The 22,042-nt window shown below is 51.9% G+C and overlaps 1 protein-coding gene across 5 annotated transcripts in view; it reads right to left on the bottom strand.

Annotated features, from left to right (window-relative positions):
• FHL2 (four and a half LIM domains 2) overlaps positions 1-22,042 on the bottom strand; it is a 64,871-nt gene that overhangs the window by 4,193 nt on the left and 38,636 nt on the right. For 3 of the 5 annotated variants that reach the window (XM_036096565.2, XM_036096570.2, XM_078056713.1), the window contains exons 2-5: positions 17,066-17,245; positions 8,811-8,985; positions 2,264-2,433; positions 50-236 (exon numbers count right to left, since the gene is read on the bottom strand). In XM_036096565.2, coding sequence (XP_035952458.1) covers positions 50-236; positions 2,264-2,433; positions 8,811-8,985; positions 17,066-17,221 — 688 coding nt within the window. In that variant the 5' untranslated portion in view covers positions 17,222-17,245. Of the gene's footprint in view, positions 1-49; positions 237-2,263; positions 2,434-8,810; positions 8,993-16,866; positions 16,919-17,065; positions 17,246-22,042 lie in introns of those variants that run through there. The other 2 variants (XM_036096568.2, XM_036096567.2) reach the window with 2 other exon arrangements.

Here is a 22,042-nt window from a genome sequence, read left to right as displayed (position 1 = left end):
CCAAACCAAAGAGCCAAAAGCAAGAGCCGGGAACCATGGGCACGCTCACCGCTGATGGGGTTGGTGCAGCCGGCACACTTCTTGGCATACAGGTCGCAGAAGCAGCTCAGGCAGTAGGCGAACTCCTCCCGGGACGTGAAGCGCTGGCCCGACAGCGGCTTCTTGCAGGCGGTGCACACGAAGCACTCCCGGTGCCACGGCTGCTCGCGGTACGTGACACCGCCGGTGGTGATGGGCTGCAGGAGGCAAGGGGGCCGCGGTGAGCATCCCGAGGCGCGGCGGGCTCTGCATGGCGCGAGACCCCCTCCGGCCCCCCGCCGCCGTGTGTGGAAAAGGCTCGGAGGAAGGGCCTGGGCGCCTCTGGTCCTCACAGAGGGCAGCGCGCCCGGCCACCAGCGGCGCAGGTTTGCAGGGCGCGGGTCCGCGTCTGCGCGCACTGCTTCCCATAAACACAGCCTGGTACGGTCAGTGCGTTTTCTCTTAGGATCTCCTGGCTCGCGTTTTCTCTGCTCTAGCTTCCTTTATTGTAAGAAGGCAGCACAGGATACAGAGAACCTACCACGTACGTGCGCATCGATTATTTATGCCATCAGCGAGGCTTCTGCTCAACAGGCGGCTCTTAGTGGGTACGTTTTTGGGGAGTCAAAAGTTCCACGTGGATTTTCAGCTGCGCAGTGGGGTTAGTACCCTCTAGCCCCCGTGTTGTTCAAGGGTCAACTGTGTAAAGGCCCTTAGATAATATAGACCTTATTTCCATTTTACAGGTGAGTGAACTGAGACCCAGAGAAATGAAGGGACTCGCCTAAGAATTCATAGCTAAAAGCAAAGCAGGTGCCGGGGTTCAGGACTCTTTCTATTGTATATTCTTTTCACTAAACTATAAAGCATTAATGATCGTCCTATAAATTTCCCCCTTGGAACAGAACGCATGCGACATATATTCGGTCGCAAGCCATCTGTGTGGATACAGAAGGCGTGTGTAGTAAGAGCTTTGCTCTGCCTGGCATGCACTCCCTTGTCCTCCCTGCATCTGGACTCCATGTCCCCCACCCCCACCCCCATCACCCGGCTACCTCAGACCTGCTCCTGGGTGGTACTTTCTCAGAGCATCCCTCCCTAAACACCAGCCTGGCTCCCACTCCTCAGGTTGGTTCAGATCATCCCCGTATACACTCTGCTAAGGCTCTGTTCTCCTCCAAAGCACACTGTCGATAAGCACTTGAATGTTGCCATTGGAGTGCGTTTCCCCCCAGACCCTAGTAGCCCTGAGGGCCTCCTTCAATGTGGCGGGGGGGAATGGATGTTTCTGGCATGAATGCTTTCATGTGTCTGATGAACACGCACAAGGGCTTCCCAGAGGATGCGTTACCTTCACCCGCAAGCAAACAGAGTGGTGATAAGGTAGGGAGGAACACAGTGGAAGAAAAGCAAATGACGTGAACTTTTCTTGGATCTCGAGAAGGAGCAAACCAAACAGAGAGGGAGTGAGCAGAGAAGAGGCTTCCTGATAGGAACGCAGGAATGAGCGGTTCATCCAAGGAGGCAGGGATACACAGTAGATAAACAGTATAATCTTACAAGCGGGGATTGGGAGAAGTGGAATTTAAATCCTAGTTAGTACTACTCTGCCTTTTGAAGCGGTGCTGGCAGGATGGGCACTGGAGGCCCTGCTGGCCCCCACAGACCCAGCAGCGGAGTCCCTAATAGGGTCCGAGCCAAACAGGGTGCGCAGTCGCTCTACAACGGACTCCTTTTCCCTCTTTAACCCAACGGCCGAGACAGGACAGCCCCGGACCCAGTGGGCAAGTGCGCAGCTAGCGACCTGGGCCCTGTCCACGGGGCACAACTTGCCTTCGCTTCTCACCTCCCTCACCCCTCCCTCCCTCCCGTGAGGTTTCCTGTTCAAAGATGGAGTGCAGTGTAACAGGACCGCTTTGGGGTATAAGTTTTCCTCCCCTTTAACGTTACGTCATAAACAGGAGCAAATATTTGGCCATGTTCTAGAAGGAGGGAGGGACACAGGATTTTATGTCTGGTCACAGGGGCGCTCGTGTTGTGGGAGGAAGGCTTGGAGCGGGGGGTCTGTCCAGTGGATAAATGCGCACACGCACGTGAGAATTTGGGGGTGGAGGGCCAGCCCGGCAGACTCCTGTGCCCTTCAGGTATGACAGGTGCCGTCCCTTGGGGGAAGGAGGGCTGGAGCCAAGGGCTGTGGAGGCAGACGGACTGGACCGGACAAGGCCCACGGGGGGATGAGAGCTACCTTCTGACACTGAACACACTGCAGGGCGTACTGTTTCTCATAGCAGGGCACGCAGAAGTTCTGGCTGTCTTTCGGGATGAAGCTCCTGGTGCCGATGGGCTGCCGGCAGCGGCGGCAGACGAAGCAGGTCTCGTGCCAGCTGCTGTCCTGGTACTCCATCTTGCGGGTACCTGTCACGAGAGTCGACAAGAAGCGGCAAAGGGCAGAGCCGGTGACAAGCCTGGCCTGGAGGCCCCGCAGTCCGCGTCGGGAAGCTGCCCCCCGCTAGCTTTGTCACTACAGCAATCATGTTAGCCCTCAAAGGCTCGCCTCGGAACGGGCCCGTTTTGGAGAGGGCAGGGACTCGGTCCTTTTGGGTTCGCGGCTGCACACCCACTCCCAGGACAGTCTCTGTGCGTGCTCGGTATGTATTTGTCTGGCAGGGTGGCTATGAACATGAAGTGGAAAAAGTATTTGTCTCTGTCTCTCAGTACTGCAAAACAGAAAGAGAAGCCTGGCAGAGCTCAGACCAGGCCTGACGGAGTGGGAGCTCCAGAGCACCAACGGCCTGTCAACGGACACCCTTCTGTCTGGCAATGGGATGGAATTCGGTGGGGCGTCCATGAACCTAGAGCCTCAAGCCTGAGTCTGAGAGGAGCCTCCGCGGCTCTCACTTTATGTGACCCGCCGTGGAAACCAAGCTGTGATGTGTCTTAGGCCTACCATTAAAAGTGGTATCTGAGTGCTGTCATTAAAAGCTACATGTAGGGGCGCCTGGGTGGCTCAGTCGGTTAAGCATCTGCCTTCAGCTCAGGTCCTGATCCCAGGGTCCTAAAATCGAGCCCCGGGTCGGGCTCCCTGCTCAGCAGTCTGCTTCTCCCTTTCCCTCTGCGCCTCTCCCCCTCTCCCCTGCTCGTGCTCTCTCTCTCAAATAAATAAAATCTTTAAAAAAAAAAAAAAAAAAAAACACATGTTCCTCAAGTAGATCAAGAAGTCCTAGAGAGCGGAAATGCTGTCTGGTTCGCCCCCCCCCCCCCCCACCAGGCTGGAGTCACAGTATTCAGTATTTGTTGATGTTTTCCCATACTTTTCCAAGAGAATAAAAGTATGTGTATTTACAGAACGAGATGGTTCAAGACAGATGGATATGCAAACTCCCTTTGCATGCAGCCAAAGGTAAGTTTGGAGGTGGGGGGAAGAAGGGTAAGGCGTGAATAAAAGGAAAGTGCTCCCAATACTTGAGCTGGCTCCGGGCCGGCACACTGCCTGCGACCTGCTCGCGGTCTGCACTACCCCGAGTTACAATTGGGGTTTTCCTGGAGCATAGCCACCCCTGTTCCCTCACTTCAAATGTCTACGGCTGCTTTCGCACTACAATGGCAGCAACGAATCGTTGAGACAGAAACCGTGACCTTCGAGTCCCCAAATATTTGTCTCGTCCTTTCTGGAACCATGTTAGCCAACTGTGGGCTCACTGAAAGTCTGGGACTGAGGCCTGACGGACGCAGCGGTTAGATGTCCCAGCGGGATGAGGGCAGGGGGAGTTAGGCGGTGAGCTGGAGCGCCGGCTTGGAACCAGGGTGGCGGCTGACAGCCAGATGCGGGCGTCTAGGAACTCGCCTTTAGCTTAAGTCCAAAAAATCATAGGGTCAACATGACAGGCTAAGGGCTGCATTTTGGCTGCTTGCAAGGTTGACAAAGAAATGTCCACCTCTCGAGAAATTAGGATATGTGCAGAGAATTGTCGCAAGATTATTTTATTCGCTGTCACTTTCGGGTCACTTTCGCAGCTTCCTGTGTTTCCAAGCCAGGACATTTGGGCACCACCTCCCATAGAGTATGTACAATACTCAGGGTGTGCGTCGGTGCTGGAAGCTGGGGAGGTGATGTGTGGGGGGCATTCATGGTGGGGCACATAATGATCTTCAAAGCTGTGGAGTCCAGTCGTGGGGTGATGAACCCTGATACAAGGAGAATTACACTGAGCAACGGAATTTCAGGTAAAAACAGTGGAAGAATTGTGATCTAAATCTGGAATGATTTTCTTTGTCTCCAGGGGTTTATCTTCCCACATGTATTTTTGCCACTTGCTCTTTTAATCTCTGACCTTCCCCTGATAAAGCAGCTCAAAAACCAAAGGATCTTGTCAATGAACACGGGGCAGCCGTGTGCTCACTAGAGACGTCAAGCAAGACCGCGTGAGTGCATTCCCGGCGTGGTGGGGAATACGGTCTTCTATCAACACCAGTCCCAGACAATTGTCTCCTCTCTAGTCGGGAACCCGGCGGCGGGCACTTGCAGCCCTGAGGGGTGGTGGGCGCACATCTGGGAGGCACCGCACATCTGGGAGGCACGGCTCCTAGCAGCCTCCAGGGCCTGCAGAGGTTATCATACAACACTACCAGCAGGGGGCAGCAGAGCGCGCAGCTTCTCCCGCGCCTGGGCGTACAGGGTCCTGACAAGGGGTGTCTTTTTCTGATTCAGACAGACAAGTGAGGAAGCAGCAACAGGAGTGAAGGGTTAGTTCCCGTGAGCCTGCTCTGAGGAAGTAGTGCACCTGCAAGAAGCCTCTGCGAACAGAGGCTCAGCGTGTGGTAGCTGAGAAGCCAGGGGCCCTAGCCTTGTAGCTTGTGGCGGGCTCTGGTTTCCTGACTACTTCCAGGGACTTTTGTCAGGTCTGGGGCCAGTGGGCGAGTTTGTCAGTTGGCACAAGCCTCCCGTTTTGTATACCTAAGTTCACTGCCACAGCCAAGCCGATGACCCGCACCCCCATTCGTCCATTCATCGGGATTTCGTGGTTGCACTTTTGTGTGTGTGTGTGGCAGTTTTAAGTTATTAGTTTTTAAAATCAGTACTTTTTAATGGAAACAGCTTGCCCAAAAATCTGTCACAGAATTTCGAGACCCATTAAAACAAAAGTTTAATGAGGAAAAAAAAAAAAAAAAATCAGACCAAAGAAAGGCAGTAGTGCTAGGATTTAGCACTTCTTTTTCTTTTCTTTTCCTTTCCATTCTTTTCTTTCCCATCCCTTCCTTCTCCATTTCCCCCCTCCCTCCCTTCCCCCCCCCATCTTAATCTGTCTCACCAGGCTTCTTCTAGACACTCTGCCTTGGGCACTGAGCCCATGTCCTCTGCCAGAAGTGCCCTTTTGGGACTTCTGCATCGGGTGAAACCCAGCTCATCCTTCAAGCCTGCTCAAATGTGACCTCCCCAGGGTCCCTTCCCGACGCTGCCCTGGGCCCGTGCCTCCATCACGGCGGGTATGAGCCAGGCTTCCCTAGGGAGGGCTCAGTGAGGGGCGGTGACCGGTGACAAGTCCAAGCCAGAAAACAGGAAGGCTGAAACCCCAACCTGTCAGTTTCTAGGTTTTCCCTGAGAACTGCTGGTTCAGGGAAGGAGCGCCACAGTGAGGGGGAAGCTGGGACAGACACTACGGTGGGAAAATGACATTTGCAGGGCTGCTTTTGAATTTAAAGTGACTCAGACTGGCAGGGGCGGGGGCGGGGTGGCCAAGGCTCCCCCAGCTGCAAGTGGCTATGCTCACACGGCTACTGCGCAGCAAAGAGGGAGCCCCCCCCCCCACGCCCCGCGCAGCCTGCTGGCCCCGCGTCCGAGGCACTTGGACTACACCAAGCTGTTGAACTGGACACGATGCCGACACTGCTGTTTTGTCGTCCTTCTAGGGAGGCTGTAGCACCCCATTCCGTGAAGTTTGTCTTGTGCGTCCCGTTACTCCACCTTCTGAGTTCACCACCATCCATACCCGCCAGCTCTCACCTAGCTGAGAAGGCGGATCGAAGCTCTGAGACCAGAGCACTGGACAAGGTCCTAAGCCCGGCCGGGCCTCTGACTGCAGCAAGGGGCCCGCCGCCGACACTTCTGGTCTCTCCGCCGCTGAGACAAGACAGGTGAACTTTAAGGTCATTTAAGCGTACAACTGTCAATGCTCTTAGAATTTCGTGGTGTGTGATTTGGCTGCTTCTCATTACAAGTGCCTGAGCTGGGCGGGGTGCGGGGTGGGGGCGCTCTTCAGCACCCACACGGTGCACTATCCAAACAGTAAACTCGCTCAGCTGTCTGAAGGGCCCACAGCCAGGCCCGCAGGTGCAGGGGCCAGGTATATGCGTGACCTCCCACTGCACCCCAGAGCTCTAGCGTGGCGGGAGCCTGTCCCCACTTGGTCCTCCAGGTCTGCTGAGGAGGGCAGGGGGATGCAGACGGGCCGGCAGGAGTTCCTTGCAAAAGGTCAGAGCACTGCTGAGGGGGAGCAAACGAGCAAGCAAGCAAAACCAAACAAAAGGCAGTGAGCAAGAAGAAAGTGGGCCCCAAGAGCCCGCTGTAGGGGAGCAGGGGTCTCTGGCAGCCTGGGACCCAGGGAAGTGTGGAAGGGGATGGAGAGAGTCGGCTATGAGGCAGAACGGAAACTCCCTTGGGCTCTTGTCATGAAAACTCAGTAAAGATTTAATTTGCTTTTAATTAATTTCGTGGTTCTCACTGTGTCGGGACCACTCTGTCTCCGTGGGTGACTCCCTGTGGCACAGGACCAGGGGTCAGCCCGGCTTTCCGTGGGCTTTGGTTCTAATTTCACGGCCCCCACGCTGGGCCCTTGTCCCCCATCTGCAATGCTGACGCAACTCTGTAAGAGGCCTTGGTCTGGGGGTTTTGTTCCTTGTAATAGCGCGGAGTCAGCTATCTTCAAGATGTATTAAGCAGCGAAATGTAGCAGCAGTAAGAAGTCATCTTCCTGAAGGCCTTATTATGCCCTTGCCTTTTTAAAACGTATTCTTTCTCATCCAATATAGCTCCCTAAAATAACACTTCCCACACGTCAGTCTCTCGCTCAAAAACTCTTCAGTATCTCTTCACTGCCAAAAACAAAGCAAACCAAAAATAAAAGGAAAACTCCGGGCTACGGCAAAGCACTCTTCCACTAAAGGGTCTGGCTCTAAATGACCGTGGGAGCCCTAATTCCCGTCACACTTCAGCGTGAACCCAGGAGCTTTGTGTTTGCTTCTATTTATTAAAGTACAGACCTCAACTCCTTTTTTTCCTTAATTTAATTTTTTTAAAGCTTTATTAATCTCAGAGAGAGAGCACACATGTGTGCACAGGGAGGGGCAGAGGGAGAGAGAAAGAGAAACTCCAGCAGATTTTTCGTTGAGCTTGGAGCCTGGCGCAGGGCTCAACCCCACGACCCCGAGACCATGACCTGAGCCCAAACCAAGAATCGGACGCTAAACCAACTGCACCACCCAGGTGCCCCTGATTTTATTTTTTTAGAGAGAGAGTGTGCACGTGCACGCGTGGGGGAGGGGCGGAGGGCGAGGGACACAGAGAATCTCAAGCAGGCTCCATGCCCAGTGTGGAGCCCCACATGGGGCTCAATCTCACCACCCTGAGATCATGACCTGAGCCCAAATCCAGAGTCAGATGCTCAACCGACTGAGCCACTCAGGTGCCCCCACACCTCAGCTCCTTTAAAACTACACTTGAACGCTTCACATACTTGATATCCCTTTTAAAAACCTCAACCAATACACCAAACCTCAAGTCCTTAAGTGATTGTTGTTGAAACGAATTAAGCTTGTGAATATGACGAATCGTAAGATACCCTGAACATCACGACAGGTGATAAATTAAGGAAATTCCCATTTGAAATCACAAGCCTCAATCATGTGCACTTTAATTTACTCTTCAGACCACTTTTTTTAAACCTTCACAGCTACTTCATCAGATTGAACACATTATTACTGTGCGTTAGATTTCTTCCTATGTCTGCCCTTAACTCTAAACCTCCCTGGGATGAAGGATGCTTCCCCGCTGCCTCCTCAGCAGTTGTTTTGAAGGTGGGCACCCTCCCGGGCGATGTGGGGCGCATCGGCCAGCTGGCCGGGGCTTCTCGGCATCTGGAAGGCGGGCCTGACTGGCGCCCCTCCTGCCACCCTGAGCCTGATTTGGGAGAAGCTCTGCCAGCACCCGCCGACGGGGGCCTCAGGGCCGCGTCTCTCCAAGGCCTCACGGCAGGCTGCGTCCCAGCCACGTGACTGGGTGCCAGGGGCCTGGCCACTGCTTCATGCTTCACTCCTGGTGATTCCTCTCCTTGCCGTCATTTCTGGATGTGCCTAGCAAGACTTTTTTGAATGCCGTATTTAAAAAGTCTATATACTTTTGTTCACTCAGTGTTTTAAAATAAGAGCTTCCTCTCTCCCACAAGAGAGAACAAGCCAACTTCGCCCAAGAAACAAGGGACACCGTCCCATCCTCCCCATACTAGCAAGTCACCTTATTACTCGTCTTAACACTTGACCCAGCTGTGATCAAGTCTGGGTCTGTTGAGAATGAATGTCTGTCTAGACCACGGAGTCCAGGAGGACAGGGGACGGGGTGTGCTCTCCCCTCACGACTCCTTAACCCCCCGGCTCCCAGCCCAGCACCGGGCGCACAGCGGGCACAATGCCCGTTTGTTGAAATAGCCCATCGAGCACGGATTCAGCAAGTGGAAGGGAAGAAGAGCGCAAGCGTGCTCTGCGGCCCTGTGCGGCACCGCGGGGGCAGGGCGCGTCCTGACCTGGCATGATGGTCTTCTTGCATTCCTGGCACTTGGACGAGTACTCGTGGGAGTAGCAGCCCGTGCACAGCAGCTGGTCCTCCTTGGCAGCGAAGGGCTTGTCCACCAGCGAGCTCTTGCACCGCGAGCAGTGGAAGCAGGCCTCATGCCAGTGTCGGTCCTTGTAGGACAAGTCCTGCAGACTCAGAGCACGTGACACAGTGAGTGGGTCAGGGCGGGGGTCGCGGCTGCTGTGCCTGACCCACAGCCCAGGGGAGTCCTACACACCCCGGGCAGACAGGGAGCAGAGCGGGCCAGGGCCTGTGGGCGTGCCTGGACCGTGACCTTGCTGGTGCAATGAGGAGGGCTGGGCTGCTTTCCTCCGGCTGCATTTCGGAGCGACCATTTAGATGGGGGGGGGGGGGGAGGGGTGTGTGTGTGTGTGTCTGTGTGTGAGAAAGAGATGTTTTCCGAAAACACATGGGTTTCCCTTAGGTGTGACCTGTAAGGAAGAGGAACACAGAACATGCAACTCGTTACTGCTTCTCGTTGGCAACTGGTGAGAGAGAAACAGAGCACAGGGCTCAGAGCACAGGGCATTTCAGAGAGGACAGGGACAGGGCTCTGGTTTCAGCTGGAGGGAAGGGGTCAGGAGAGACTTCTGGTGTGGACGGCCCCTGGACAGCAGGGAGGTGGGCAGAGGGGGCCGGAGAGGGACTTTTCAGGCAGAGAAAGAGCATGAGCACAGCAGGGGTGTGAGAGAGAGGGGTCCCTGGCAGAGGTGTGGTCAGGCGGGAGGGACAGCCCAGGGCCCGGCGGGGGAATCCAAGTCCAGGCTGGGGCGGGAGGGAGGAGGTTAAGATGATCCTGAAGGCAGCAGAGAGGGGACGAACTATTGAAATGGGAGGGGAAAAAAATCACCTGGCCAGACTGGTTATTTTGACAAATGAAACAAAGTATAAACTGTTAGAATTTGAGTTAGCGACTATATAGGCAAACTCATCATAAACTGTGAAGCCCGTGTTTTTCAGGAAGAAATCATTATTTTTCTCTTTCTGGGACACCAACCATGATACTCATTGCCAGGTTGTGAGTTCAGGCACTGCGCAGCCCTGCAAGGTAAGTATTATTACGGAAGCTCAGTAACATGCCCACAGTCACACCTGGGCACGCACGTAGCTGAGCCAAGCAAGGTTCAAGTTCATGTCCCTCAGATTCCGAAGCTATCTGCAGTGAGCCATTCCAGGTAAACTCCTGGTCGAGCCTGCGTTACTCTTTGCTTTCAAAAACTGTACCCTTGACAAGATCTGTACATATCCACTGAAAACATTCAGAAGTAATGCCACATTTTGTATGTAAATGAATGCAGCTCAGCACTGTCTTTGTTGAGACTTTGAATAAAGTCAAACAAGCCATTAAAGTCCTGTCAGATAAGAACGGGAGTCAGCCTCATTTAAGAAGAGTTGGGAGTTTTTGATCATGATCAGTGTGATAATGGAATCAGAATAAATGCATTTAACATTTTTTGTTGTTGTTACGGAAAACAGTATTGGCAGTTCCTCAAAAACTTAAAAATCGGATTACCAGATGATCCAGCAATGCCACATCTGGATATATGCATAAAGAATCGAAAGCAGGAATTTGTACACCTGTATCCATAGCAGCATTATCCACTGGCACCAAAAAAAGTGGAAGCAACCCAAGTGTCCATCAACGGATGCACGGATAAGAAAAATGTGGTATGGGGCGCCTGGATGGCTCAGTCACTAAGCGTCTGCCTTCGGCTCAGGTCATGATCCCAGGGTCCTGGAATTGAGTCCCGCGTCAGAGTCCCTGCTCAGCAGGAAGCCTGCTTCTCCCTCTCCCACTCCCCCTGCTTGTGTTCCCTCTCTCTCTGTCAAATAAATAAATAAAATATTAAAAAAAAAAAAAGAAAGAAAAATGTGGTACGTACACACGAGGCAATATTATGCAGCCTCAAAAGGGCAAGGAAATTCTGACACATGCCACAACGTGCAGGAGCCCTGAGGACATTACGCTCAGTGAAATAAGCCAGATGCAAAAGGACGAATACTGTATGAGTCCACTTGGACGAGGTACCTAGTAGTCCAATGCAGAGACAGGAAGCAGAGTGGTGGGAGCCAGAGGCTGGGGGAGGGGGGCGGGGAGCTAGTCTTTCCTGGGGACAGAGTTTCAAATTTTGCAAGATGAAGAGTCCAGGAGGTTGGCCGCACAGCAATGTGAATGCGTGTGGTGCTACTGAGCTGCACTCTTCTAAAGGGCACAGATGGTATATTTGAGCTTATGCGTATTTCAGCGCAACTAAAAAACTAGGTTTTGACTATTACACAGCAGGTGGAAAAGCCTTTGCAGATGTTAGGTGGGGGCCCTCTGTGCAGACCAGACGCCTCAGCAGGACTGACCCTGTGGAAAAGCTGCAAGTGTTTTCCGTGCTCCGTGACTCGCCCACCGCCTGGCTGAGAAGAGAAGCCCAGGGAGGGCTTGAGGGCCGAGGGGAGGCCGTCTCAGGCCCCGCACTGCGTGTGGGCTCTGCCCAGGACATCGGCATCGACAGACAGGCTACACAGCGTGTTAGTGAGACAAGAAGGAAAGGAAATACGGGTTCAAGGAAACTGGCCTTCCCGGGCTGATCTTCAAAACACTGAGGGAGAAACTTCTACGGGTGACATCGTGACAGCAAAGCCACCAGATGTCCCCACGGCCTCCACCCCGCTTAGCGAGGCCCCAGATGGGAGGAAAGAATGGCAGAGTGGTCACCGTGCATGGACAGCCGTGGAAAAGCTCGTTTCAATGTTCCCATGGGTTGGAAGCACTGCAGACACCCATTCTTCCTCCAGTGAACCTGAGAGCACGGCAGCTACGGGTTCAGCTGATGTGCTGGCAGTCACGACACTAGAACGTGCTCCTCCCTGCTCGGGGTACCAGCCGCGTGGCTCACTAGACCTCAGGCACCAACGTGAGCCTTCCGGACCTTCCGAAGCCCAGCGCCCAGCCCGTCACACCTCTGCACCTTGGAAGGCCCGTCCCCCGCTCTCCGACTGGCAGAACCCCGCCCAGCTGTAAGGCCCAGCCCGCATGCCACCTGCTCTGTGAGCTGCCCGGCCGGAGGGGGGTCCTGCCTGCCCCCAGCGAGCCCGCCGCGGCCACGCGCCGGTGTCAGCAGCTTTTTCGAAATCCTGCATGGAAAGCCTTATCTAACTCATTCCGCTAGCAGGTTTCCCTGTAATTCTCTTTCTTGGGCTCCCAGCTCGTGCTCTCTTTGGAAGTCGGAGTTAAGCTAATAAATTCATGTCCCAGCTTCCTCTTGGACTCACTTCTGAAGAAAGCCCACAATAGAGAGGAAGTGAGAGAAGACTTTATGGCAAGAGGACAGCAACTAAACCCTGCCAGCTCGGCTTTCTGAGGGCATGCTGAGGCTTCTGGCCAAGACGACATTCTCCTCTGCGTCTCGGCGTGGGGCAGGATTTCAGGCACAGGAGTCCCCGGAGCTGAGAGGTGGGCTGGCAACTACCCACCCAAAGGCCCCGGGGCTGTTACAGCAGACCACACCTGCGTGCCTGGCCCCGAGCTTCACGTCACACAGAATCCTTCTCCTAAAGTCTTGGTACCTAGAGGCCCTTCTCCTTTCTTGCGTGCACAGCTCGAGAGAGATGGTTAGTTTTCGTTCTTAGGACCAACTAGTCCATCTAGCTTAATTCTGTTATGTATCCAGTACACCAAGGACACAATTTCAATGCTGGAGGTATAAGGTTAAGAAGTATAGACTCACTGACGTTGAAGACCCTCAAAATGTCCTTGAAACATCGTGGTTTTAAAGTCCTCTAGAGAGGGTGAAGGAGAAGGAAAGAGAGAGAGAAAGAAAGGATAGATCTTTTACACATCCCAGAAAACATACCAAGGCTAATTTTGTGCTCATGGAAATGTCATAAATTGCAGTAAAATGTTGATAAACAATGTAAGATTAGGCCCGAACACTTCCTTTCAGATCTCATTATTTTTCCACTTCAGAAACATTCCTAATATGGGAAGCCCTTGTTGCCTGGCTCCGAACTTGCCCTGAGACTCCAGCTGAGCCAGGGGGACGAGCAGGTGGCTGGCGGGACCCTCGAGCCCTCGGCTAGCTGAAGATGGGCCCCCCGAGGGGGGGGCAGCAGGGTCGCTTGGACTGAGGCTGGTGCTGGGGCCACCCCTCCTGGGCTGGGGGAAGTTCAGACGCGGATTTCCCAAACCCACCCCTCCTCAAATCCCCGCGATTTCACTTGATAAATAGATGCTCAGAGCCCTTCACGCTCTGCACTTTGAACAGATACCCAATGCTTTGAGACTGCCAGGGTATCATGTTTTCAACTGCATGTTCCTTCAAATACTTAAGAACAAAGGTCCCGAAGAACGGATGGTGGCAGAAAAGACAACACGCGCTCTGTGGAGCCCCGTCTCAGGTGTCCCAAACGTGGTAACACACTTAATTACCGCGACAGTCGCGAGGCAGGCCACCCCGGTTCCAGACATGGAAACAGAGGCTTGTAGGCGACATAAACGTCTCCACGCCTCAGCTGACAGAAGGTGGACCCAGGCACGTGTGGCTCGAGGCCCATGTTGGCAGGGGGAGATATGGCTGCTGAGTGGTGTGCCCCTTTGGTTTTTCAGGGCCTGAGAAGCCCTTCCTGTGTGACCCACTTGGTCAGCCTCGTTCCCAGCTCTGAGGATCCTGCTTCCTTCATTTCCCTCTAGAAACAGATTTTTCTCTTACGGGAGGATGTCCAAATAAATAGACATATTTTCAGTGCTCATTACAAACTCTGCAGACAAATTACATGGAAACTCTAAAAAGACGATTCACTCACTAAGCACTTAAAAATCACCTCCACAAATAAAAAAGTGCGGGGTGCGGGAGTTGGACTGTGAGGACGTGTCTAATGTGTCTGGAATAGTAGCCTTTCCCACCACGGCCCAGAGGTGGGGCGGGGGAGGCCTGCGTCCTGCTCGAGGGCAGGACAAACAGGTGTTTCTGATCGGACCTCATGCCTCCTACACCGGCCGTGGTCAGGAGACCTCTAGAAGTACAGCAGAGACAGCTGGATTTCACGTGGAGGGGTAAGAGCCTCTGCCTCCCCTTTCAGTCCCCTGGCTATTTTCAGTCCAAGGACCCCAGAGATTTTCTGATCCTTGAGAACTTTACAGACATTCGCTGAGAAACTTACAGTTTGGTGGGTGGGCTTGTGCCAAACTGATTATCAATTCGATGTTTCCCACTTAATTACTCAGAAGCTGGAAAGTATGTTCTAGAAACACACTGAGCTAGCCATGCAGCCCAGAGTTTGTTCAAGTCCCTGATTTGTGAAGTGCACAGTACTAGCAGCTGTCTCGAGTTATGGGCCCCGCCTACATTTTCCTTAGTTTCTTGATTTTTTTGAAGCCAAGAACATAAGTAGAACCATCCGAAAATATCTGTCATCGGGCCAAAAATTTTTTTTGCTAGTATCCACAGAGGTCCAAGAAAAATTTCAGGAACAGGGTAATGTTAGAGGAGCATGAAAGTTTATTTGCATTACCTGTTCTCACCTATTCCACTGGTCCTAAAATGAATAATTTCTCCCCTTTGAGAGCACAACATCTCCCCAGAGTAACTAAACAGAAATGGCAAATACAACTAAGTGCATAGAAACGTTTTCAAACCTATGTGAGCTAATTATCGAAACAGGTCCTGAAGTCCCATCTATATCACATAAAAGTCTCTCAATACCCGCAAAATGAGCCTGATTCCCACTGGCGTGCCAAGATTTTAAATCTATACACACTCACGTGTCCTTCAGAGGAGAAGCTGAGCAGGGCTCCTGGTGCCTCTATTTTAAGGCAAGGGAAGGGCCACCAGATCTGCCAGCTCAAGTGGCTCTATTGAGTGCCCCACCTGCCAAGACTTGGGGCTTTACTTCCTGAAATAACAGGAATGTTTTTCCTATCATTGCTTCCTCGCCAAAGTCAATGACATAATGACTTCTGACAGTGGAGCAAACCATTCCAAATATTCAAGAGCCCCAAAGAGCCAAGGCGAACTTCAAGGAAGCATCCCTTTTCCTTCCACAATGCAGAAAGCCACATGACATAACTCCACGTATAGTAACATGTGAATCGGGGTTGAAAAGTTCAGCATGATTAACGCCTAGCTTTGCAGCAGTCTTGTTGATTTTGGCCCCGTTTGGGGGATTCTTGTTTATCTGCTCATCAAGTGTGTGCCGAAGGGTAACTAGTTTTAAGGGTCTTTGCACTAAATCGTATTGGAGAAATGAGAAGGGACTGCTCTTTTGTTTTTACTTTAGCCACCGGTCAAGGATGACTAGCCCCAAATATCCAAAACGTGTCCTCTAAACCAGGGTTGTTCTTTGTCCAAATATCTGAGCCTTTCACCTACTTAAGCCCATTCCAGGTTAAATTTTTATAAGAGATCATTTTTTTTTCCCTCTGTCTCTTGGTTCTTCCTCAAACCAGACATTTTTATTGATGTTCCCACAATGCAAACTGACCTAGAGGGAGGGCGAAGGTCCCAGGGGGTGTGTGGAGGGAACGTGTTGCAGAAAGAATAGGGAAGTAGTCAGATGGAGTTTACGAGACCATTGGCTGCTATGCGGAATGCTGAGGCTTGGGATCCACCTGCGGTAATAACCTCATCACGCTGGCACCTGTTTTATCTGCATTTCATAAAGGGGAAGATGGGCACAGAGGGGTCAAGTAATCAGCGCAAGCTCACACAGCCAGTGAGACACAGAGCGAGGACTAGAACCGGGCAGTTTGGGGTCGGAGCATTTATGCCTGTCCTCAGAAATAAAGGAACAGGGACCAAGAGCCTTCCAAGAACCCACGAGGGACAGTGACACATACATGAGACAGCGCTAGAGACTGGACAGTATCTCGCTTTTTAGACAAGCCAGATCAGCCACTTTTTGCTCAGGGCAGCCCCACCTCCGCACGTTCTGAAGTTTACACAGGACTGCAGCTGCTCGGGTTCTTTTAGGCAGGCCTCCCTGATTCCGTGGCCAGAAGTTACGTGGCTGCAGCCTGGTTTCAAGTGGCCCAGGCTGCAGAGCCTTTGTCTCCGCCCGGGGCCAAGGCTGCCCTCCACACAGGATGGAAGTTATTCCCCAACTGTCACCAAATACCCAGCAGCAGAAACGGATGGTGCGGCCCTCCGCTTCTGGCCCTTCCTGGGAATGACGTGACAGAGGAAAGAAAACGTCACACCCGCGCACTGGCCGGGTCACAGCCGCCGATGCAGGCACGGCCTGACCCGTCGGGCAGCAGCTGCGTACTGATGTTTGTCACCATGAGGACAGCGGCAAAGCTCCCCGCGGAGTGCAAGGGAAGAGAGCAGCAAAGAGACACCACGATGCCCCGAATCGCCTTGAAGTCCGTTCAGCTGGGGACTCCTTTGGAGCTCCCCAAGGGACCCCAGTGTGTACCAATTCTGTGGCTCCGAGGAGGGCAGCCCCTTAAAGTCTTATCAAGTGTGTCTTAGCAACTGGTTAGCAGGTGAAGATATCAGAGGTCTTAGCAACAGGGGCGGACCTCCGGGGGACTTCTGGGTGGTCCAGGTTGGACTAAGATGTGCTGAGAAGCACGGGCCAGGGTCCTCAGCACTCAACCCCGGCCAGTCAGCACGAATGGCCTGCAGCCTCCTCTGAACCTGTTGTTGCCATCCACAGAGGGAAAGCTGGTCATCCCTTAGGCATGAGCCTTTCCCCTTGAAAAAGAAATGCTACCAATCCTGATCTTCTCCCACTGAGAAGAAGAGAGCCCCTAATGTTCCAATGAAGTCAGTGCTTTACCTGCCCATTTATCGGGGAATCCGTTCCGGGTCACTCACCCAGTGTTTACTCAGGGGCACCTGCTACTCCTGAGTCAGCACAGGGCAAACACAAGTGAGACGGCATTGCCCTCTAGAAAGCCACACCTTCACTGGGGAGGTGGTGGTGGTGGGGGGGGTGTTCGATCAGGACACCAATAGCCAGAACGTAAGAGGTGTGCTCAGGACACAGCGTGAACGTCCTGGAAATGCACTTACCAAGTGCTACGGAATTAGGAGTGGAGGGAGGAGGCTCCGAAAGGCTTCTTGGCTGGAGGGGAGAAGCCCATCAGAGACGGAATTAAATAGGCACTAAGGGTCAGAGCTTCGGCACAAACCACACAAAAACCCATGGTTTCTGGGGAGCACTGAGGGATCCTGGAGTAGCGGGTGCTACCCGGGGGAGGCCCAGGGGTACCTTGCAGTCACAGCCGATGGGCTTCCCACACTCCTCGCAAGTGTTGGCATAGAGGGCCTCAAAGCACGCCACGCAGTAGGGGCTCTCCTCCCTCAGGATATACTTCTTGCCAAAGAGAGATTCTTCACAATGGTGGCAGTCAAAGCGCTCAGTCATCGTGACGCCTGGCTCTTCAACAGCCTGTCGACAAGAAGAGAAAGAGCAGGTTCCTGTGAGCATCCTCGCGATGTCGTCCTGCTGTCTGTTGTCACCTTTAGCCAAGGGATGGGATCCCTTCTGGGTGAAGAACTGAAACTCACCCCCCCCTTTTTTAAGATTATTTATTTATTTATTTGAGAGAGAGAGCAGAGTGAGTGAGAACATGAGCTGGGGGGAGAGGCAGAGGGAGAGAGAGGGAGAGAAGCAGACTCCCCGCTGAGCAGGGACCCCAATGCCAGGCTCCATCCCAGGACGCTGGGATCATGACCTGAGCCGAAGGCAGACGCTTAACGACTGAGCCACCCAGGTGCCCCTGAAACTCACCCTTTCAACAGTTGTGATTTTCAGCGATACTTACAAAAAAAAAAAAAAAAAAAAAAATTAGCCTGGGGGCAGTTTTATTGTTTGAACGCATTTCACTTCCTTCAAAGTCCCCACTGTTGACCCCGTCACAGAAAGCTACGTGGGCTCTGGATCCAGGGTGAGCCGGCATTAGAGCTCTCATCCTGGCAGGGCTGTGTGTCCGCTTCAAACACGTGATGCTGCCTTACATCGTCCCTTTCTCGCTGCCCCCAAAATAGACAGGCCGGGATAGAAACAATATGTTCATTTCTGTAAAAAGATTTTCCATGAGCTCCCCTTTATGATGCATAAATTTGAAGAGTAAGGAACCACAGCGACCAGAGGGAGGGGGTGTCGGAGTTGGTAAACCTGAGAGGCCAAAAGAACATTCCCCTTGACTTTGATGTGACATTGGGAAGCACAATCTGCCCTTGCACTAGAAAAACTGCCCTGTGTCCTCGGGGGCGGATCACTTCTCCGCTATGAAAAGATTATCCTTCCGCTGCGCAGGTATTCAGATAGCAGGATAAAGGGGAAGCCTGGCTCCCGAGAACAGATTATCACGCAGTGGGGAACGCAGTGACCATGGTCAATGGCCCTCTAGAAAACACCTCAAGCCGCTCAGAGAGGAAAAGGAATGCATCTCCGTGCCAGTCACCCTGCATTTTTTCCAGGGTGCGCATAGAGTGTGCAGGGATGGGGGTGGGGGTGGGGAATGAGGAGGGTGTGGAGGGAGGTGGGAGGAGCTTCTCGGCCTCAAGTGCTGTCCCCATACAAGCATGCTGGAACTGCTGGAAAGAACGAGGCCATGGGCGTACTTGGTGGGCAGATGTGCCCCCGGGGTGTTAAAAACACGGACTCGGTCTTCTTCAGGAATATGTTCTCAAGTGGCAATATTTAATTTGCTAAAAGTGAAAAGTTTTACAAATTGTTCACTAGGGAGACTGACTATGTAACTCTGAGCCATGTTTCGCGAACTCTAATTACACTTGGTTCGATGTTCAGTGCTTTCAAACCATTTAAGAGTGAAATTCCAGGATAGCCTGTGGTGTAAATAAAATATTGCTGCCTGGTTTATGATAACAGCAAATTTGATAGTGTTTATTAATTTTGTGCTCTTGTGTATACAAGGTTCTGAAAACGGTAAGCAAAGAAAGAAATATCCTTCAAGCCTCTGTACTTGGTGATTTCTGTGTTTATAGAACAATTTTTTCCAAGAGTATTAAACATGCAGCTGGACCCATGTGGCAGGATCTAGCCTTCTAAATTGCTCTTCCTGGAGTTAAAGAAAACACTGTCTGGACATTCTTGTGATAACATTACAAGATGAGGCTCTTGTGCATTTGAATTATTCTTCTGAAACCCATTGTATAAATATCCTTTGTACTCAGGCCATCTCGGGTTGCAGCAGTTATGTTGGCAGAAGATTCAGTGTTTTCCTGTAATTCCTTAGTTATTGGTCCTTGAAAGTGGCAATTGTTTATGTCATCACAATTGAGAGCTGTCTTTCCAACATATACATTTTTCCAATAAAGGCTGCCATTTACCTGTGGGGAACCGGACACTGATTGCCTGTTCTTCTCACAAAAATAAAAGAATAGTGATTTGAGAATTTGAAATACGAACAACAAAAGGAGACAGAGCTATAAAGTAGAATTACTTTATAAAGTACAATTCCTGAGATTATCTACAACTACCTTGTTTTATGGATGGAGAAACCAGGGCCCAAGAGTATTAGTGAAAAAAGAAGACCCACGTGAGCGTTCCCAAAAAAAGCCATCTTTTTTGCAATCTAAGTCAAAAAGTGGTTCCGTGGGGGCTCAGACAAAGTACAGATCCTGCTACGGGAGGGACACGGACTGTACCAGTCATCTCTTCAGAGACCATTTCCATGTTCTTGAGCCAGTGAAACAGGTGAAGTTTTTCATCAACGTAATGATCACGATGTTGCTCGTGTACCTGGCATCTATGTGCTTTCTACCTCCTAGTTCCACAGGACTGGGGCAGAAATAATCTACGGGAGTAAACTCGGAGAACAAGGAAGCCCCTGCATCGAGTCAAAGTATGACGGAGGCTCTCTGGGGACAAATGTCGTCAGCCCTGACGCCTCCTCCCTGCAGGACTAGTGCGGCGGCGGCCACCCGCCCAGAGAGGCTGAATGAGAGATTCTCCTGTCGGTGGAGCTCTCTCCCATCTGGTTCCTTATCTTCTCTGAGAAGTCACTGCAATTCTAAGGATTGGGAGAGCACTTCTGTCAAACAGATGTGTTCAGGTGTAAAATGAGCACCCGTCACTGAGGAGGAACACGGCCGAAAAACGCTTGATCTGAGAAGGTCCTCTTCAGGATTCCCAGAGAATTACCTGAAGCACAGACCCTGAGAGTCAAAGGAAGTAGACCAAAAGCTAAAATGAAAAACGAAGGGCTTCCCTTTCTGTCACAAAGTATTTAACACCAAGTCTTTCTTAAGTAGATGCTACCAAATAGAATATTCTTTTTTTAAAAGTGTGTATTTAAACTTATATTATCACTCTTAAGCTTCTTTTTAATGGGAAAAACATATCTATTGTCCTACATTAAAAGGTCCCCATGACTTTGCATTTTTTAACCCTACAGAACCCCTGATTATTTATTCATTCCAGAAGCATCAGAGCTGGAATTGTCAGATGGTATGCAAAGTGCTAGAGATACAAAGATGAATACGATACAGGCCCTCCCTGAAGGGACTTGTAGTCTGGGAGGAAAACCGATATCCAGTTGACCCTTGAAAAACCAACACCTGAGCCATCAAAAACCCACATACAACTTTTGGCTCCCCCAAAACCTAACTACTAATAGCCTACTGTTGACCGGAAGTCTTGCCAATAATACAAATAGTCGATGAACACATACTTGTATATTATATGTATTATACACTGTATTCTTACAACAAAGTAAGCTAGAGAAAAGAAAATGTCATTTAGAAAACCACAAGGAAAAGAAAATACATTTACTATAGTGTACTATGTTTACTGGGAAAGAAATCTGTGTGTAAGTGGACCCGCGTGGCTCAAACCCCTGTTGCTCAAGGGTCAATGGTGTGTCAAACAGACTATAAAGCTCCACACTCAGGGCACTGACAGAGAGACACAGAGGGTCCTATGGGAAGGCAGGGTAGGCTCCCCAGAGATGTCTCCCTGCACTGGACAAGGATAAGCCAGGTGATACTGTGGGCCGGCGGGCAGATGGCAGAGGCGTAATGAGGAGCAGAGGACGATGAGCACAGGAAGCTGAGAAGGTAGTCAAAGAAAGGAGGGCCTGTACTCTTGACCGTGAACTTGGCTCTGCCCTGTAGACAATGGGTATCATCATGAGGCCCAGCTGAGATGCCACGTGGGGGTGAGGAAGACAAAACTCAAGGGCAATGACTCTTTAAACATGTTTCCAGGGTATCGGGGTCTACTTCTGAGTCATTTCTTTAAAGAAAAATAGGACATCTTGGATCTGTAAGGATTCTCTTTCAACCTGCTCCAGTACTATCGCCTCCCCCGTCTGAAGCTCCGCATCCTCCTGACAGGTTAGCCCAGGGTCCTGTCCATCATGTGGGACCCAGAAGTGCTCCGAGAAGCGAGCCGCGGTGTGCAAGGAGGCACCTGAGCACGAGGCGTGGCTGCTGACTTGCTATTTCCTTGAACCGACTCCAGATGACTGTGTCCTGGAGTCCTCCTCCCTGAACTCCCTGCCCGGGGCTAACTCAGTCTCTGACGTCATTCCCCCTTCGGCTCTGAGCAAGTAGGATATTTGACAAAGCTGGCTAGTAGGGGACAGGGGTGGCTCCAGGCCCCCACAACTGCTCTGGGTGAGGTGAGCCCCGGGGCACCGAGGGCTGGGCTGCAGGCGGGGAGGCACCGGACTCTTTCTCAGGGTCGGGTCTCCGGAGGGCCCGGCTTTGGGGCAGGTAGAAAAAGAAAGGTTCCCAGGGCCCTGGAGCAGTGACGCATAGGCTCACCTACCGACAACATTACTATTATTTTACGTCCCCAGGCTTATAAATGAGGGTTATTTTTATCTGTAGATTTAAAAACCGTGGAACAAAGTTCAAGCGGGGGTGGGGGTGGGGTGGGGTGGGGAAGAGTCAGAGCTGGGCACACGGAAGAGAAGCACAGAGAATGGGAGGGGGAAGGAGAGAGGAAGGAGAAGTAGAGAGATGGAAAGAGGCAGGAGAAAGAAAGGAGGGTAAAGAAGGTAGAAAGACACGAGAACGCTAGGAGCCAGAAGCTCATGCATTTTCTTTTCCTTTTTTTTTTTTTTTTTTTTACCGGATGTCTTGGGTATACAGGGAGGAGGCTGGCCAGCCCATAAGTGCGAGGTACCTGGCCTGTCCTTCCCAGAGGGAGGCCTGGTGGGCCCCAGGGGCTTGTCTAAAAAGGCCTGAGTTGCAGAAGAGGTCTCCCTTAAGC

The sequence above is a fragment of the Halichoerus grypus genome, chromosome 10 (genome assembly GCF_964656455.1).
Source record: "Halichoerus grypus chromosome 10, mHalGry1.hap1.1, whole genome shotgun sequence".
NCBI classification, from domain to species: domain Eukaryota; kingdom Metazoa; phylum Chordata; class Mammalia; order Carnivora; family Phocidae; genus Halichoerus; species Halichoerus grypus.
The sequence above is the reverse complement of the archived record's forward strand: the minus strand, read 5'-3'. Positions and strand labels throughout refer to the sequence as shown.